We start from the raw sequence: 20,038 nt of genomic DNA on the forward strand, positions 1-20,038 counted from the left end.
GAGAGCGCTGACTTCGGCATGTTTCCAGCTTTCTGGGAAGGTAGCAGAGTTGAAGGAGCAGTTGATGACATCACGGAGATGGGGTGCGATGACGGAGTCTGCTTTGTTGAGGATGTGGTGGGGGCATAGGTCGGTTGGCGAGCCAGAATGGATGGAGTTCATCAGGCGGATGGTGTCTTCAGTGGAAATTGGGTTCCAGGTGCTGAGGTTGTTAGAGGGCTGTTTAGGTTCTGAGGGGGGTGGAGAGTATTGTTCGTTGGAGCTGTTTCCGAAACTTTTATGTATGTCTGCAATTTTGTTGTAGAAGAAGGAGGATAATGAGTCGCAGAGGTTTTGGGAGGGAGTGATGTCGTTTGAGGCTGCGGTGGGGTTGGTGAATTCTTTGACGATGTTGAATAGTTCCTTGCTGTTATGGGCATTGTTGTCGATTCTTGAATGCAGATTTTTTGGTGGATCGAATCAGCTGGTGGTGCTTGCGGGTGGCTGCCTTGAGGGTGGACATGTTGTTGGTGGTTGGGTTTTTTCTCCATGTTTTCTCGAGAGCACGGCATAGCTTCTTGGATTTCTTAAGGTCATCGTTGAACCAGGGGGCCTTTTTGCTGTCTTGTTTGGTGCAATGGTTTTTCAAGGGTGCTAATTCGTCAGCGCTGTAAGTGATCCATTGTTTGAGTTTGATGGCAGCTTCGTTTGGGTCCGATGAGAGGGCGGGTGGGTTTTGGTTGAGCGATGTGAGGAGTTGGTCGGTGGTGATTTTGTTCCATTTTCTTCGGGGAATAGGTTGTGGGGGGTTGTGGGTCGAGGTGGTTTTGTAGCTGAAGTGAACACAACTGTGGTCCGTCCAATGGAGGGCTGTGGTGTGATCAAAGGAGATATGTTTGCTGGAGGTGAAGATTGGGTCGAGCGTATGACCGGCTACATGGGTGGGGGTGTCAACAAGTTGTTTGAGGCCGAGATTGGCCAGGTTTTCAAGAAGGGTGGTGGTGTTGCTGTCGTTATTCTTTTCCAGGTGGAAGTTGAGGTCTCCTAGTAGAATGTAGTTCTCGGATGCGAGGGCATGTGGACTGATGAAGTCAGTGATGTCTTCGCTGAATTGTTTACGTGTTCCTGGAGGTCTGTAGATGAGGGTGCCTCTAAGTGTGGTCCTAGGGTCGATGTGGATCTGGAAGTGGAGGTGTTCGGCGGTTGTGAGGTTATTGTCGGAGTTGGTCGTGATTTTGATGGTGTTCTTATGGACGATGGCGATGCCTCCTCCTGTTTGGACGGTGCGGTCTTTTCGGATGATTTTGTAGTTGTCCGGGATGGCTATGGCGATGTCGGGTGTTGATGACGCATTCATCCATGTTTCAGTAAGGAAGGCGATGTCCGGTGATGTAGTGTCCAGTAGATCCCAGAGTTCAGTGGCGTGTCTGTGGATCGAGCGGGTGTTTAGCAGGATGCACTTCAGGTGATTAGAGTCGGAGCTGTTTTTGGGGTTAGTGGATGTGGTATGGGTCTTGATGCTGGTATATTTGCAGGAGTGGCAGGCGAAGGGACCGTGGGTAAGTCCCGGGCCAGCTTCGTAGCATTGCGGTGTGCGTCTGGGGTTAAGGGCTAGAATGGTGGCGGCGGCATACGTTATGTGGGTGGAGTGGGGTTTGCGTGGACCAGGGGGTCTGGCGCTAGGCGCGGTCCAGGCGTGGACGGGCGTAGACGGGCTTACCTTTGGCGCACCTTCGGCGTGACCGCTGCGCGTTGATTCATCTGGCATAAATGGATAGTGGAGGGGGCGGAGTGTGGGAGGGTCAGCTGGGAGGCGGGATCGGGGAGGGGACACGGGCAAAAGTAAATACACACTAAAATGGCCGCCCGGTAATAAATCGAAACTGGGGCACAGCCGGAGTTCGAGATAATGTAAGGTTGCTACAAAGTATCCCAAAAGGCTTTGCATGCAATTATATCAGCCGCTATGCAATTCGTAGATATACTAGGAATATAATGCAGGCAAAACGATACCAAGCGAATTCGTAGGTAAACCAGAAATATAATGCAGGCAAAACGATACCAAGCGCTGTTTTGTGAGCAATGCGCTGTAACAGGGCAGGCAGACAGCAGGTATCAGGGCAGGCAGGCAGCGAGGAGAAAGCGTCCGATATGCTAGAGTGCTGGGGGAGCGACCGCTATGGAGGGAATCCAGACGGTCACAGGATAGGAGAAGACTGGGCGAGTGTAGTCTAACAGTGTGTGGGAGGGTCAGCTGGGAGGCGGGATCGGGGAGGGGACACGGGCAAAAGTAAATACACACTAAAATGGCCGCCCGGTAATAAATCGAAACTGGGGCACAGCTGGAGTTCGAGATAATGTAAGGTTGCTACAAAGTATCCCAAAACGCTTTGCATGCAATTATATCAGCCGCTATGCAATTCGTAGATATACTAGAAATATAATGCAGGCTAAACGATACCAAGCGAATTCGTAGATAAACCAGAAATATAATGCAGGCAAAACGATACCAAGCGCTGTTTTGTGAGCAATGCGCTGTATCAGGGCAGGCAGACAGCAGGTATCAGGGCAGGCAGGCAGCGAGGAGCCCTTCTCAGTTAAGAAATCAAAATCCAGGATACGGATGAGGAGGAATACCAATAAGTACAGAAGGATTTCTCTTTTAAAGATCATCCCCTGACTAGTTCATAATTTTACAAGTCTTTTCAAGACACCTGCGATTATGAGGAAGATAATGATCCTGATGTCAGAGAGGAGTCCGTCTCAATGCTTCTTTCGTTAATATCGGATCTCAGGAGCATGATTAACGACTATCATCCTTTCCCGGACGCTAACACCTCTTCTAAGGAAGTTGCAAATAAACAACAACCTGTTGTGCAGGCTCTAGTTAAACAGCCTCCATCGCTGGTGCAGAATGTGCTCATGCCAAAAGTCATTACCATCAGGGATTACTTAGTTGACAGCGAGGTTGAAGACCAACCGGAGGAAGGTGAACACCGTCAGGATAATCCTGTGGGTGATGAATGGGACCAGTATGTTGTTCCTTCCCCTCCATCGCTGACACCATCCCCGTCGATATCTCCACCGGAGGACATTATGGGTTTCGATGAGCTCATGGTAAAGGCTTCTTAAAGGTTTGTACTTCCTCTACCAGTTAAGGAAACATAATGTTTCCTTTATGATTTTAAAGTAATCTAGAAAATCTGTAAGAACAATCCCCATGGTAAAACATGTATGGGATGAGGGTTTGAAAATTCTGAAACTTCCCGCTTCTGTCGCAGCCTCAGTTCCCAGAATAGAAAAAAATACCGGGCTCTGGAATCTGCACCAGCATGTCTTATTGGACATCCCCGTCCAGAGTCCGTGGTGATGCAGGCTGTCCAAAGACGTTAGAAGAATCCATCTACGTGTTCGGCTCCTCCTGACAAGGAAGGAAGGAAGGAAACTTGATGGTACTGGTAAATGTTTTGCATTTATGGCAGCAACGTCCATTAGAGCTTCAAATGCGCTGGCAATAATTAGCCGTTTCAACAGGCAGATGTGGTCGGATATAGCTCCTCTTTTGTCTCATCTGCCAGAGGACAAAAAAGAAGCTACTCTAATATTACAGGATGTAGCTAGAGCAGCCTCTGAATCCATAGACATAGCTATGGATATATCTACAGTGACGTTCAGACAAATGGCAGGAGCCATAGGACATCGCAGACAGGCGTGTCTTTAGGCTATTTTTCAGACCGGAACTGCAGACTAAAATAGTGGACATGCCCTTTGACAGTGAAAATCTATTTGGCAGTCACATGGATGATGCTCTGCAAGATATTAGGAAGGATACGGATACGGCGAGGGCATTAAGTTCACTGCAGCAAGGCAGATTCCATTCCTTTCGGAGCAGAGGATCAAGAGGACACTGTCAGCAAAGATAGTCCTACCAATCCAATAGATATCAACCCTACCATCAGCAAGGGTATCGTCAATATTCAAATTCGCAACAATTTCGATCATCAAATTCGTCTTACCAACAGCAGTCCAGACGGAAACCTTAAACAAGAGGAAAATTACAGGACACTACTTGAAGACCGTGACAGTCCCAAGGCGCCAACCACCTCGTCCTTCCACAGCCTCCATCAGACCCATTATCTTTCGTCCTATCTCCATCAATGAAATGAAAGGAAATTTGTACTTGTAAAGCGCACTTATACCCCAAATGGGGTATCCTGGCGCTGTAACGCATACTGCCGTGGAACCCTTCCTGGCTTTTCCCTGTGAAATGTCCACTCCTGGGCACCCCCAAGGTGAAGCCAGGCATCCCAGCGCTGTTGGGGCCATTGTGGAGATTAAGCAAGCTATTGCCCAGAGTTGCAGAGTGGGACCCATGATTAGACTAGGCACCGAGGCAAGAATTATCAGGTCCGAGGAAATTGAGCTAAGACCCGCTGAGGCGGGAGTTGAACCCTGGTCCCGGGCCAGACCTCTGCATCAGGTTCTGCCGCTTTAACCATTGAGCCACACTTCTCCATCAATGGTTGTCTGTAACATCAGACCGATGAGTGTTCGACCTCATTCGTCAGGGTCACACCCTAGAGTTCCTTTGCAAACCTCCAGATTGTCCTCCCGTTTGCAGAAAACAGGAACACCTCTCTGCAGAAGTTCTGACCCTTTTGATAAAAGGAGCAATAGAGGAGGTTCCTCTTCAACAGCGAGGGAAAGGATTCTACCCGCATTTTTTCCTTGTATGAAAAAAGCAAGCAAGCAAACAAATGGAGACGGGTAATGGATTAAACAAATTCATCAAGAAGCAATCTTTCTGTATGCTATCCCTTCAGGAAATTCTGATGATGCTAAGAAAAGGAGATTACATGACATCATTAGATCGATTAGATGCATACTTACGTATTCCAATACACGTACGTCACAGGCGGTATCTCAGATTCGTGGTGGCGTGGCGCCACTACCAGTTCAAAGTGTTACCCTTCTGTCCGCGCCAAGATTGTTCACAAAATGCATGGCACCAGTGGCAGCGTATCTGAGACTGGAAGGTCATCAGGTTTCTCCATATCTGGACGATTGGTTGATAAAGGGCGCAACTTTCGGAGACACTCAGCAATTCCTGGAATGTTGCATGAATCTCTTCCGGTTTCTAGGTTTGCGAATAAAAATAGAAAAATCGCATCTAACGCCATCCCAGTAGATTCTATTTCTAGGAGCGTCATTAAAAACCAAAGAATCAAAAGCGTATCCTTAGCAGGAACTGATCCCAAAAATTCTGAAACTTACCTCACAACTATTGAAAAGAAGGTTCATTTCAGTAAGAAGGTTCAAATCCTTGTGGGGATGATGTCATCCTGCCTCCCCTTAATCCCAAATTGTCGACTTCACTTCCAACCTCTACAAGAACTTCTGGATCTTCAATGGGTTAGACATCAAGGTTCCTTTGAGGATCGGATTCTCATAAATCTTCGAATAAAAAGGCGCTGTCATGGTGGAGAGTAAGGCCAAATTTATCGGAAAGGCTAATCTTCGAACTACTATCACCCAGTTATATAATGACACCAGATGCATCATTACAAGGATGGGGAGGAGCGCATCTTCAAGACCTAGAAATCTAGGGATATTGGAACGAACAAGAGGAGAATGCTTTTCACCTCCATTGGACGGGGATGTTCCCTTATGCATTTCCCCCATTTCGCTGGTTCCGAAGGTGCTATGAAAAATGAGATAGGAGCTGTGTCATTTGATTCTAAGAGCCCCGGCATGACAGAGACCATTCTGGTTCTCGGACCTTCTCCACTTATCAGTAGCTCCCAGAGTTCAGTTTCCTCTGCTCCAGGATTTCAATCAATCAATCAATCAATCGTGCCATTTGTATAGCGCACTACTCACCCGGGAGGGTCTCAAGGCGCTTGGGGGGAGTGGTATGCTACTGCTCGAACAGCCAGGTCTTGAGTTGTTTCCTGAAGGCAAGATGGTCCTGGGTCAGCCGAAGGTGGATGGGGAGGGAGTTCCACGTCTTGGCAGCCAGGTAAGAGAAGGATCTTCATCCGGCGGTTGCTCTTCGGATGCGTGGTACGGCTGCGAGGGCGAGGCTGGTGGACCGTAGCTGGCGGGTGGGCGTGTAGAAGGTCAGGCGGTCGTTGAGGTACTTGGGCCCCAGGTCGTGGAGAGACTTGTGTGCGTGGGTGAGGAGCCGGAACGTGATCCTCTTGTCGACGGGGAGCCAGTGCAGGTTCCTCAGGTGGCTGGAGATGTGGCTGCGTCGGGGGACATCCAGGATGAGTCGGGCGGAGGCGTTCTGGATGCGCTGGAGTCTTTTCTGTAGCTTGGCTGTGGTTCCGGCGTCGAGGGCGTTTCCGTAGTCCAGTCGGCTAGTGACGAGTGCCTGGGTGACAGTCTTCCTGGTCTCGGTCGGGATCCAGCGGAAGATCTTGCGAGGCATACGCAGGGTGTTTAAGCACGATGAGGAGACGGCGTTGACTTGTCTGGTCATCGAGAGGGAGGGGTCCAGGATGAAGCCCAGGTTGCGTGCGTGGTCGGTTGGCTTGGGTGCGGTGCCCAGGGCTGGGGGCCACCAGGAGTCGTCCCAGGCGGAGGGCGAAGATCCCAGGATGAGGACTTCCGTCTTGTCCGAGTTCAGTTTCAGGCGGCTGTCCTTCATCCACTCGGCGACGTCTTTCATCCCTTCGTGCACCCCTCCATGAACAGGGGACAGGCTCTTCATCCCCCAGTTGGCCTCGCTGAACTTGTCGGCATGGAAGCTCATAAGCTCGAATTTCAGTCCTTAAAGATTAATGATGAATGCCGGGATATCCTCTCCCACTCGTGCGATTTCTACAAATAAAACCTATGTAGCAAAGTGGAAGAGGTTTTGCCAATGGTGTGTGACAGTCTCTTCACTCCTTAAACGCTTCTCCGGAGCAGGTTCTCCCTTATTTGTTGCACGAACCAAGACAGGTTTTTCTTATGCATCAGTCAAAGTACATTTGGCTGCCATTTCAAGGTATCGCAGGAAGCCAGGTCATCCATCTCTTTGGTCAGAGAGTGATAAAGGAGTTCTTAAAGGGATTATTCAGAGTTTTCCCTCCGATTAGATGTCCATCAATTCCATGGCCATTGAACACCGTCTTGGCACAACTCATGACACCACCATTCAAACCGATTCACAAACCTGACTTGCAGTTTGTATCTTGGAAAGTAGCTCTCCTTCTAGCATCGGACGTCAGCTAGAAGAGTCAGTGAGACTCAGGCTTTTTCCATCCCAGAGCCTTTCCTTCAGTTCAAGACCCACAAGGTGATCTTACAAACAAACCCCCAATTCTTTCCGAAAGACCCTTCAGATTTTCACCTTAATGAACCTATTGCTCTGCCAACATATTTTAAAGATCCATCGACTGCAGCAGAAAAATCTTTGCTTACACTGGATGTCAAAAGGTGTTTAAAATTCCTTTCGAAAGACAAGTCCGTTATTAATACCTTTTTGCTGGTCCCAGGAAAGGTCTGCCTTTGTCAAGAACTAGCATATCCAGGTGGATAACTTCAGCCATTACTTTGTGTCTCTAGAAAGGCGGAAATCCTTTGCGCTCGAAAGTGCGAGCTCACTAATCCAGAAAAATGGCGACTTCAACTGCATTATTTGCAGGAGTATCGCTTCTGGATATTTACAGAGCGGCAACGTGGACGAAGTTTACCAAGCACTACTGTCGGACACCTCTTGGAAAGCGGATTCAGCAGTGGGACTAGCAGCACTGTCATCTGTTTCTTGAAGGTGTTTACCTAACAATGTTTTTGTCTAAAGAAAATGTCTTTGTTGATATGAATATCTTTTCCTAAGAATGTTGTTTTTTGAATATTTTTATTACTATATGCTATTGAATTTTATGTAGTATTTGATGTTATGATGCAGATTAAAATACACAACCTATTCTATTTTCTATAGAATATTGATTAGCCTTACAAATAGACTAAGAGATAAGTGCTCTCCTGGAAACTCTTCCTTGTTAGTGTACTGCTTTCTATTCTGATACAAGCATGTGAGTCTATGAAAGATTCAATACTGGAGAAGAAACAAGTTCCTTAACTGTACACTATGGTTCTCCAGTATTGATATCTTTCATAGATTCACATGCAACCTGCCCGCCTCCCCGTTTTACAGGCGTACCACTTCTCTCAGATTACTTCCTTGGTTCACTCTCTGGGCTGGAAATCTGAGGTATGATGGCTCTGCTGGGGAGTGTGCTCTCAGGGCTGGGGTCTCATTGGCTGGCATTTGGACCACATAATGATGATATTGGGCTACCAAAGTGTATGCCTACCTGTGGTATCTAGGCAGTTTTTTCTTTTACTGCTAATGTATTTCATTTAACGTGAGACTCCCACCATGACGACGGGAAAGATACAAGCATGGGAATCTATGAAAGATATCAATACTGGAGAACCATAGTGTACAGGTAAGTAACTTGTTTCTTACCAAATACAGACCCTAAAGAGGTTGGGACGTGGAACTAGGTAGGTTCAATGTTCAGAAGTACAGTTCATAAGCTTACAGCAGTTTCTATGAATAATTGCTTTATTTAAAGGACATACGAAATGTATGAACCGAGTATGCAGTGATAGCATAAAGAAGTTAGTTAAAATAAGTAACAGAAAATTGTACATACATATAATATTTCTTCCAACTAAATTTAATCCTAATGTTGCTAGCTCACACGCAACATAGTTGCTGACCTATTTCCCAAACATGTAATTCTGGGAGTCCTGTTCAGAGCTGATGTTCTATAAAGTTATCAAAGGTATTTGCTTTTTTCCCTTACATTTTTAATTCAGAGTATGAATACTAGTAGTAATTTTGTTTGCTTTTATCTGTTTTGCTTCTTTTATGTATCATTCTCAAGGTTTTCTTTTCTTATAGGACCCCCAAGTGCTCCTGTTGAAGAACGCTCAAATACACCTGACAGCATTGCATCCTCTTCATCTGCTGCTCACACATCAGGAGGCCAGTCACAACAGCCACCTTCGTATGCAGGGGCACAGCAGCAAGCAGGTCCGATATGTCTGAAACCTATCATTTGCTAGCACTTTTGAAAAGTACTTAATACTTAGACGTTAGCTCTTCCGAGATGTTGTTGGTTCTTTTGCCTTTTTAATTGAGCTCAGTTGAGAGCTGTATTGAGCATTGAACAGAGCCATTCCTGTAATCCATCTGGCTGAATTTTCTTCTAGCCCTGTTGCGTTCTCCTAATATTAAAAAATATAATAAATACCAGACAAGGTTTTACCAAAAGTAAGTAACATGTTTATCTACCCCACCCCACTCCAATCTGATCTAACACACTCCAATCAACCCAGTCTAACCCACTCCACCCCACCCCACCCCACTCCACCCCGGTCCACTTCAATCTATCCCACTCCACCCTAATCTGCTCGACTCCACTCCATTCTAGCACCTCCTTTCCATTCTATACCCACTCCACTCCTTTCTATACCCACTCCAATATTCTCTACTCCACTCCAATCTACTTCATTCAGCTCCACTACAATTTATTCCAGTCTATCTCAATTTGCCCTACTGGTCTCCAATCTACCCTGCTCTACTCAAATCTACCACACCCCACTAACTTCTAGCCATGTTAAACAGCAGCCACACTAATGTACCACATGACTGAAGCACATTGCCAAAGCCAATAGCTCTTGCTAGGTGGGACCTATTGGCTTTGTCAGTGCTTTTTTTATGAATATGCCAGTTTTGGGGGTCTAGAGAATCAGTTGATTCTTTCCAGTCTGCTTCTGTTTCTTGATTTTATAGTCCTCAAAGGTTTGGTCAAAAGTATTCCTCCTTTGCTATATTTGAAATCTGGCTAGTTTCTAAAAAGAAATTATAGAATATTCTAGAAAAACTTTGCACTTTTATGTACTGGGCTTATACCCTTCTGGCTGCACTGAATGTGTGGCCCCGTTGACGCATACAGATATCCTTAAAGTGTGCCATGACCACTCTTTTGAGTTGAGCAATGTTGTCTGAAACTTAGTTACATTGAAGAATACAATAGCATTTGACATAAGTTATATTTGCTTTTCTTTTGTGGTTTGGTCTTTCTCCAGTTGGTGTTTTTGAAATTTAGACAGGACCAGATATGTTGGACTAGTTTGTCACATGATGTGCAATTGACTTCTGAAACAAGTAGAGCAAAATAAAACATGTGGTTTACACTTCAGTCTCATTCAGTTTGGAAGAGATCCTTAACATTTTCTTTAATCTTATTTATTAGGCCAGATTTATCAACAGTACCCGCAGCAAGCTGGCTACCCCCCTCAGCCACCACAGGCCCAGCCTCAGCAACAGTATGGGATGCAGTATGCTGGTAAGAATCGTATATGGGCTGTATGTAATTGAAAAGTTCGGAGAAGAATTGATTTTTGGATATTATTTTGTAATTTGTTAGATTAAATCAAAGACATCTGCTTCAGATACAGCAATACTCTCTAGACCATCGATTCTTAAACCTTGGCTTCTGTGGGACCCCACTACATCGTGGCTGCGAGTGGAGAGAATCAGACTCTCTGTTCATACTTTGTTGGTGTTCTTCCAACCTTCAAATTGATGTTTTTTTCTTCTTCGTTGAAGACCGTGTGGTAGGGATGTCTCACTCAAAAACTAAAAGCTTCTAGCTGTACCATATCTGCTCAATGTCCATGTCAGTCGGACGCGCACAACTTCTGTCTTTGATGTCTTGGGATCCAAGCATGTTTTAAAGTTGTGCGATAAGTTGAGCACTTTTGAGCCACACAGATTTGTCAGGGCCTATTCAATTTTCACTGGTGTGGTACTTTCCCAGCACTTACTGTCCGCTTCTCAGTCTGGGCTCATGTTAGTGCCAGGCCATACCTCCACTCCAATGCAAAGGCCATGTCAGTCCTACTGTGGCTGACTTCGGAGATGCTTGTTCCAGATCCAACCCCCAATACTGATATTTGTTCCAGAGCAGAGTTTTTCTAGTTCATCACCAGGGTTTGCCAGTAGTGCTTAAGGATCTTCCAGCAATGCCTTTGTTGCGCTTCTCTTATTTTCAGCATCTTGAGTCTTTATTCTGCTCTGACTGAGGATTACTGCAGATTCACTAAATTGAGACTCCTAAATTTTGAAAGTTTCTCTCAAGGTGGAGTTTTATAAAGGACTTGTTCGAGGCATGCGTGTTGGGTCAGGATATTTGCAGGGTGTTTTTCTTCTTCTAAGTCTTTCCTTGTCAGGAGGTAAGGTGAGTTCTCCTTTCTGTGATAGTGCTCATGGTCATCCACTCCACTGTTTTTAAATATCAACTAGGAGCAAGAATAAAGCAATTCCGCCCACTAGTTAGGTTTTTTTAAATGGCTCCACTCCACATACACCACTGCACCACACATAGTTCCTCACTACAAGTGCTCTTATGTATTTTTGCAAGTCATACGGCTATGGCACAGGACTTAGTAAATGAAGGTAAGCTAATTTCTAATTCCTTTGTACAATGTGCTCTAGATGCTGCAGACAGAGCAGCTAGAGAGGTTAACAGTAGCATCCTGCTCAGGAGACACTCCTGCTTAAGGATTCCAGGGTTTAAACCAGAGGTCCAGCAGTCAATCCTGAACACACCCTTTGATAAGGACCACCTATTTGGTCCTAATGTAGACCGTGCGTTAGAGAAAATGAAAAAGGACACTGAAGTAGCTATGGGAGCACTCCAGACTAGGTCCAAAAGAGGCTCTTTTCGTTGCTACTTTTACAGAGGAGGGTCAAAACCCCCACCCCAGATCAAAATACCTCAACCTACAAGGGTAACAACCAGTCCTTTCCCTCCAAAGGGTTTTTTGAGGAGGTTATAGAGGCAACAACTTCAAGGTTAGGGGTAAGGGCAACACCTCCTGTTACTCCCTTCCCCCAACAAACAGTGACTTGCCGCGCTCCCCCCCCCCCCCCCGATTACACCACACCTGTCGGAAGACTTCAACAATTTCTCTCCATTTAGCAGTCTATAACATCAGACAAATGGGTGCTTGGAATTATCCAACATGGTTATTGCCTGGAGCTTACCAGTAATCCCCCAAACCTTCCTTGATCTCATAAGTGATCTCCAGAGCATATACACTTGCAAAAACAAGAGATCCAGTCCCTCTTAATAAAAGGGGCATTTCAGCCAGTTCCAATGCAGTACCTGGGCTTGAGGGTTTACTCTGTACTTTCTCATCCACAAAAAGGACTGTTCCCTAAGATCTATTCTGGATCTCAGAGAGCTAAACCATTGTATACTGTCCGAGCACTTTCACATGGTACTCCCACTTTTACGAACAACAGACTTTGTCTACTCTAGATTTAGACGCATATTTTCATGTTCCAATGCATCCATCTCACCGCAAATACCTCAGATTTGTGATAACAGACCAGCATTACCAGTTCAAGGTGCTTCCCTTCGGAGTGACTACAGCGCCCAGAGTTTTTACCAAATGCCTGGCAGTAGTCGCTGCTCATCTCCGAAGACGACAAATTCACGTCTTCCCCTATCTGGACAACTGGCTTATCAAAGCCAGCTCTCAAAGCTATCAAAGCCAGCTGTCTAGAACATACACAGATCACAATAGATCTACTTCATCAACTAGGGTTCACCATCAATGCTCAAAAATCTTACCTCCATCAGTCACAAATGCACTCCTACTTAGGAGCCAGCCTAGACCTAGTCAAAGCTCTAGCCTCTCCCATTGTAGCCAGAGTACGCAATATTCAGGCTATGCTTCTACAGTTTCAACCCAACCAAGCTTTAACAGCCAGTGTGTTTATGCAACTGCTGGGAATGATGGAGTCTTGCATCGCAATAGTACCCCATGCGAGGCTTCGCATGTGTCCCCAACAAGAGTGCTTAGCACGTCAGTGGAATCAGTCACTGGGTTAATTAACCAATCTAGTGTTAGACTGTCGTACCCATCGCTCTCTGCAGTGGTGGGACCCACAGAACTTAACAAAAGGACGGCCTTTCATTGACAGTATTCCACAGATTGTACTCACAGCAGACGCACCTCACGCACCTCTTAACAGGTTGGGGGGCACATCTCACAGGTTACACAATACAGGGCCTATGGAGCAACAAGCACAAAAGGCTCCACATCAACTACCTGGAGCTTTTAGCAGTTTTTCTAGCACTCCAAGCTTTTCAAACTCAACCCCTAGCTAAAACTGTCCTAGTCTGAACAGACAAAATGACAGCGATGCATTATGTACAGAAACAGGGGAACACACTCTCTCCAACTGTCAACACTAGCTCAAATCATTTGGAATTGGGCAATCCATCACAAGATTTATCTTCTGGCAGAACATCTCCCAGGAGTAAACCACCAAATTGCTGACCACCTCAGCAGAAGGAGACAGCAAATTTACGAGTGGGAACTTCATCCCCAAGTTCTCCTTCCCTCCTTCCAGCAATGGGGTTTTCAACAGATAGACCTGTTCGCCACAGCCGAAAACGTGAAATTCCCAAGCTTCGGATCCAGGTACCCACACCTGCTCTCAAAGGGCAGTGCTCTATGGATGAACTGGTCAGGGATATTTGCCTATGCTTTTCCACCTCTCCTGCAAATTCAGTGCGTCTTCAGAAACTTGGGCAAACATCCATCATACTAATCCTAGTATCTCCCACATGGGCCCATCAACCATGGTACATCACCCTGTTGGAGCTATCAATATAACGTCAAAAGCTGCACCTCACCTCCAGTCTCCTCACTCAGAGCCATGGAGAAATCGGACATCCACATCCCAAATAACTAAATATAGTGATCTGGCTCCTAAAATCATAGACTTTGGTTATTTAAACTTACCACCAGACTGTCTGAATATTCTAAAGGAAACAAGAAATCCTACCACCAGAGCTTGAATGCAGCAAAGTGGAAAAGATTTGTTATATACTGCAATAACAACAAAATCCATCATTTTAGATGCTTCTATACACATTATCTCTTACCTCTTATATTTACATCAAACTGGACTAGCTTACTCATCTCTTCGTCCGCACCTGGCAGTGGTAGCTGTGTACTTGCAGAATAGAGAACATCTGTCATTATTCAGAGTTCCAGTAATAAAAGCTTTCATGGAAGGATTAAAAGGGGTAACACCACCAAGGATTCCTCCTGCTCCAGTATGGAATCTCAACATTGTTCTCACAAGGTTTATGGGGCCACCTTTTGAACCACTGCACAAGGTAGTTTCTGCTTTTCATATAAACCACTCGGTTGATTTACCAGTCTTTCCTCAACCTGATTCTGTAGCAGATTGCGCTCTTCACACGCTTTACTTTAAAAGGGCTTTACCGTCCTACATAGATGTAACAAAAGCCTTTCACAAAACAACTGGTTGCATTTGCTCCACTTCACAAAGGAAATCACATTTCTGAATCTGGTATTGCAAGATGGATTGTCAAATGCATTCAAACATGCTATATTAAAGCTAAAAGAACTTTAACCATACCCCTAGAGCGCATTGTACTCGTACAATAGGGCCTTCAGTAGCCTTTTAGGCAACATTCCCTCGCTGACCTATGAAAGGCAGCTTCATGGTCTACACCATACACATTTACCAAACACTATTGTGTAGATATGTTAGCACGTCTACAGGGTAATGTAGGCCAAGCAATACTTAAAACACTGTTCCAAACAACATCTACAGGTTAGCCATCGCTTTGGGAGTTTACTGCTTTGTTCCATGCAAGGCATGTGTATCTACAGCACACATACCTAGAACGGATAATGGTACTTACTCGGTAAACATCTGTTCTTGGCATGTAGAGCTGTAGATTCTAATGAACCCACCCAACTCCCCCGCTACCTGTAGTTGTTGCAGTTATTCATTGGACATCTATACGCATGGATATCTCAATAATACACTTACTCCATTTTCTCCCTCTTGCAGGAAAAAAAATCTAACAATGGAGTTGATGACCATGCGCACTATTACCGAAAGGAGGAATCGCCTTACCTCGTGACTAGGGAAGAAAAACAACTTGCAAACATCCGGACCCAACACTAGATGGCAGGAATATGCAAAGCATGTGAATCTACAGCTCTACATGCCAAGAACAGATGCTTCCTGGATAAGAAACATTATCCTTACTTGGTATCTGCTGCACTTCTTTTGGCTCACTTTGGTGGAGCGTCCTGCTGAGGCCTCTCAGTCTGTTCTTGTGGTCCTTCTGGCCCCTGCTTTTCCTGCACACCTCGATGGGCATGTAGAGTGCTAGAGGTCAGCAGTTGCACCCTTCCTGAACAACAGAAGAACCCACTTGGAAAGTGCTCAAAGGGAGAGCTCCACAAACTGGGGAAGTGTGAGTATGTAGGTGTATGATTCTGTACGTGGATTACAGTTTTTCCGTGAAGCTTGTACACTGCATATATAAAGTCCTGGAAAGCCCCAAACAGTGCCTTCTGTTTCAGAAGTGCACTGTACTTTGGAGGCAGTGCTATAAAACCATTGTGCTTTTAGCATGCTATGCTGCCCCATCACAGGACTCCCAAGCACATAGTCCTACAACTGTCAGCAAGTGCGAAAGACTGCTGTGGGATGGCTTTAACAACTTCAGAACTGCCAACTGTAGGGAAACACAGTGGCGTCACTAGGGCGGTGGGGGGGTGCGGACCGCACCGGGTGTCACCCCATCATGGGGTGACACCGATCTGGTTCCGCTGGCTGGCTGGCTCGCTCTGCACTGCACAGTGGAGTGCAGCCTGAGCCTCAGCCTCGCCCTTACCTCTGCTACCAGTGCAGTGCTGCATTTTATTTATAGTGCAAGGCAAGCAAGCCGCAAGCTGCTTACAAATTAAAATATTATACTGCAGTCAGTCACGTCGCCACGCACCACCTATAGTGGTGATGATGTGATGTGATGTGGGTCCCAGGGCCGTCAGTCTTTAGGCTACCAATGACGGCCCTGGGACAGCCCCTGCGCGCTGTGCTCCGTCCTCTGACGCTTCGCGTCGGTCGCGCGCCAGCACCACGTTTGTGGGAGGAGACGAGACGGCAGCGCTGCTAGAATAAAGAATTAATGTGTCACCCCGTCCCCACCTTTAATATCGCGAGCGCCGTCGTCTCCCCTTCAACTTTGGGACTGACTTCAATTCTTGGGTCCGGAGGCCGATGTGAGACAGACTTACTTGTTTGTCCAGTTTCTCAGAATGTGGTCATCACCTCTGAACTTTGAGCCACTGTGCCTGAAATGATCTTGAACTTTTAATTGTTAAAGCAGCGATATGATCCTAAACGAGGTGATTTATAACAGATCTTACCCGATAAAAGAAGTTTATAATGTTACCCGGTAGAAAAAAGTTTGTGTCTTCGTGTATCTTCCACCGATGCCGTACAAACAGCGCCTGAGTATCGAACAGCAACAGCACACACATGAACCCTTTTTATCGACTGAATACATGCACTGACCTCTCCCAGGCAGGAGGATCTCCGTTTCAGATGGTGGCTATAAAAGCAGCTACCTGCTGAGAATGTTTGTGCAGCTAAGCCTGAACCTGTTAGAGTAAATCCTATGCGGGCAAGCAGGCACAGATTTATAGTCCCAGCTGGTGTCAAAAGCGACATTTCAGGGTGAAATGGGGCAGGCAGCATCATTGCCACTTACATGCAAGCTTTCAGCTCTTTAAAACTTTGTTGAACTTTAGTTACATTCTGTGACACCATCTTGTTCTGTACTTGTTGACAGTATCCCCAGAGACCAAGCAGTCCACACCGTAGACATATGGACTCAATGCTCCTTCATTGAAAAACAAATGATCTTACATTTTCTTTACTGTCTTTTTGTGTGTTTACGATCCACTTAAAAACACTGAATCGTTTTAAATTACAAAAGCAGTCTGTATCACACATTCAACACGAGGAATATACAGGAGGTTTGTATTTTAAAGAAACTTCTAGGGACGTTTGAGAAAATAGTACGTTCACACATTCTATGGAAATGTAATCGAAATTGTCATGGTTTTAGTGCAGAAATGTCAACCCAATTTTAAAAACAAAAGTGAGCATGTACCGTTTAAGTTCCATGGATAACTTAACTAAATATGGAATTTCTGCTGACTCCTAAAAAAGTGAAAGGTTAATTTTTCATTTTCACTATCCATGATAACCAGTGTAACTATCAATACCAGCCTCAGATGTCACCACTAGAAAACAATAAAGAGGGCAGAACGAATCGCCATTCGCCTCTGGTGGTTTGGTTAAATACAGGGCGTGGGGGGGGGGGGGCGGAATTGGTATTGAAGGTCACTGCATATCCCAGGCGGCACCACCATGATGTCCAGGCACTAACTGTGTGCCAAACTCAAACTCCCATTGAAATAGCAGCACCACGATGCCGTGTGAGGAGCTGGCCGGCGGTCAGGGCTTGTCTGCTTCGGTATCTGTAGCGTAGCCAGCAGGAGCCGGACAAGCTTGTAGCTTGAAGGAAACTTGTGGATGCTTCGACAATTTGGATGCTGAAATACTTGCGCGCGTGCCATCATTTTCGCTTTTTTTTCTTCCCCAAACAGGAAGGTTTTTTTTTTCAAGGGCCCACAACAATTAAAAGAATGATTTGAGCGGAAAGCTAGGGCTGATGGCAAGTGTAACAATGTGTGTGAATTATATGAGTGCACAAACCATAGATTGCTTAAAAACAGCAAGAAAATGGCACCTTGTTAGAACACTGCTGCTGGCATAGTTCCTTCGCCAAAACACATAACACATAACATTTCAGAGCCAACTGGATTAGGTCTTTTTTTGGGGGGAGGGGTGCAGAGCAGATTTTGTCAGTACGAAAGGCTTCCTATCTTGGATCTCACTGGACGTGCTCCTTGTTGTTTTTGAAGACCGCTGGGGTATTGGTACAGTGCCCCCTCACCAGTCTAAGGGAGACAGGCAGCTAGCTGGTGACAGCTATGACTAGTGAGTGGAACAGGGGGGCTTATTTATAAGCCCCTTGCACGACCAGTGCGTCACTTTTAATATGGGAAAAAGTGGCGCACCGGCGGCGCAAGGGGCTTGTAAATAAAATAAGCTCCAGGGTTTTTACTGGTATCCTTGTTCCATGCGGTAAGTCGTGAGGGGGTGACCCCATGAGTTACCCGCACCGGGTGACACCAATCCTAGTGACGCCACTGGGGAAACAGGCTTTTTTGCAGGTTATCCTGGCTTTTTTCCCCTATTTTGACCACTAGATACTGGTGTAATGTCTCTTAAAAACCAGGGGCACTGCTAAACAGGATTTCGTGCATGTGCTCTGACCCTTAAAATGGTGCATGTTTGGTTGGCTTGGCCCCAGTTGGCTTAGCCTAACTTGCTTGTTAGTCCCTAGTATATTGTAGTACCATGAGCCCTGTACCCCTACAGTGTCTATGTCCATTTTTAGACATTGTAAGTTCAGTGCTGCCATTAAGAGTATTTGGTGTTGGGAGTTTGTCATTACGAACACCACAGCACCTTAATGGCTGCGCTGGAAACTGAAGTTTGATATCAAATTTCTCAGCACATTAAACCCACACTGATGTCAGTGTGGGATTTAATGACATATGCACACAGAGGGCATCCTAGAGATGCCCCCTGAAAAACAACCTACCTAGTGTCCAGGCTGAGTGTCTGCCATCACCAGACCTGTTTCTGGACCCCTGGGTTGAAACCACCTTCTCTCGGGGGCCTGAAACCATACACATCCTGGGACAAGGTGCCAAGCCTCCTCCCTCAGGATGGGCAAAGTCCACGAAGGTGAAAGTTCAAAGGCTTGCTGCCTTTGTGAGCTTCCCTATGCCACTTCCTGCTTTCAACAACTGGTCCCCACTGGTTCTGACCCCCACTTTGGGTGTGAGAACTGGCTGGAAAAACAGGTGTGAGAAAGTGGCTTGATACATACTGGACCAGAATAAGGTAGTGTATAGAGTCCACAAACCCCAGAGGTATAACGGAGGTTAAAGCCAGTTGTGACCTTACTCTCTAAAGTGGTAGCTTGGTCGAGCAGTAAGGCAGTACCAGAGGCCAGTGTAAAGCATTTGTTGTACATACTCAGTCAGCAAAAGGTTTCACACACTCAAAGACTGAACTCCAGGCCAATTGTTTTTATATCAAAAGATATAGTGGTTTTATTTCTAGAACCAACAAGCATCAAAAATATACTGTTCTCAATATGAGAGGTCTCAGGTGAGTACTTTGCAGAAAGGCAATCAACTTTGTAAAGGCAATAGGTACAGGGGTTGCAGTAGGCAACACAATTCTATACACAATTTAGCATTGAGCTCAATGGATTTTCTTATGTAAACACAGTTGATTACTCTGTAGATTACTTTGGTAATTCCAGGACTGACTCCTAGGTTCAGTCTTGGGGTCTAAGCTGAACACAGTTTAGCAAAAACGAATTAGGTATTGTAGTGATTTTTCAAGAATAAAAAGCTATTTTAAAAGTTCACACTTAAAAATGTTTCAACAGAAATCTGGCAATGTTTCCCAATGGGAGAAAATTCAGGTTGCAGGTAAAGTACGATCTCGTTACTTTTGTAATCCAGTACTGGTCTCCTGGGGCCAGCACTGGGGTCTCAACTCAAAACAGGTAAATAACTGCGTTTCAGTATTTCGTATGTTTTTTTTTTTTAAAGAATATTTCTAGTTTTCAAAAGTAGACCCAGAAGAAATTTCATAGAAAAGCAGACAATGGGTTCCTATGGAGAAAATACAAGTTGCTAGTAAACCCGCTAGGGGATTAATTTTGCGGTTCAGTATGGTACAGTACTGGCTACTCTCCAGATCACAGGTGAATATTTCGGAATTCAGATGATTTTATATGAATATTCTAAGTTTTCAAAAGTCCCCCAGTATCAGGTAGGTTCAGTTGGTTCACCCTCAGTGGCGCAGGGACAGCCGGGTGCAGAGGTAGTTAGGCCCAATGTTATCCATTGGGGGACAGGGGGCCTCCTGGTTGGTGGCTGCTGGCTAGCAGGCCACGCGGCTGTGGGAGCTGGGCTCCTGGTCACTTGCTTAGGACAAAGGGGGAAGCAGAATAGGACAAAGGTGGCACAGCCAGGGGTACTCGGG

At 45.7% G+C, this 20,038-nt stretch overlaps 1 protein-coding gene across 1 annotated transcript in view; it reads left to right on the plus strand.

The window, feature by feature from the left end:
• The window catches only part of TFG (trafficking from ER to golgi regulator), a 132,858-nt gene that overhangs the window by 95,264 nt on the left and 17,556 nt on the right, over positions 1 to 20,038 (plus strand). The window contains exons 6-7 of the mRNA XM_078657770.1: positions 8,882 to 9,013; positions 10,239 to 10,331. Coding sequence (XP_078513896.1) covers positions 8,882 to 9,013; positions 10,239 to 10,331 — 225 coding nt within the window. The remainder of the gene's footprint in view (positions 1 to 8,881; positions 9,014 to 10,238; positions 10,332 to 20,038) is intronic.

The sequence above is a fragment of the Lissotriton helveticus genome, chromosome 8 (assembly GCF_964261635.1).
Source record: "Lissotriton helveticus chromosome 8, aLisHel1.1, whole genome shotgun sequence".
NCBI classification, from domain to species: Eukaryota; Metazoa; Chordata; class Amphibia; order Caudata; family Salamandridae; genus Lissotriton; species Lissotriton helveticus.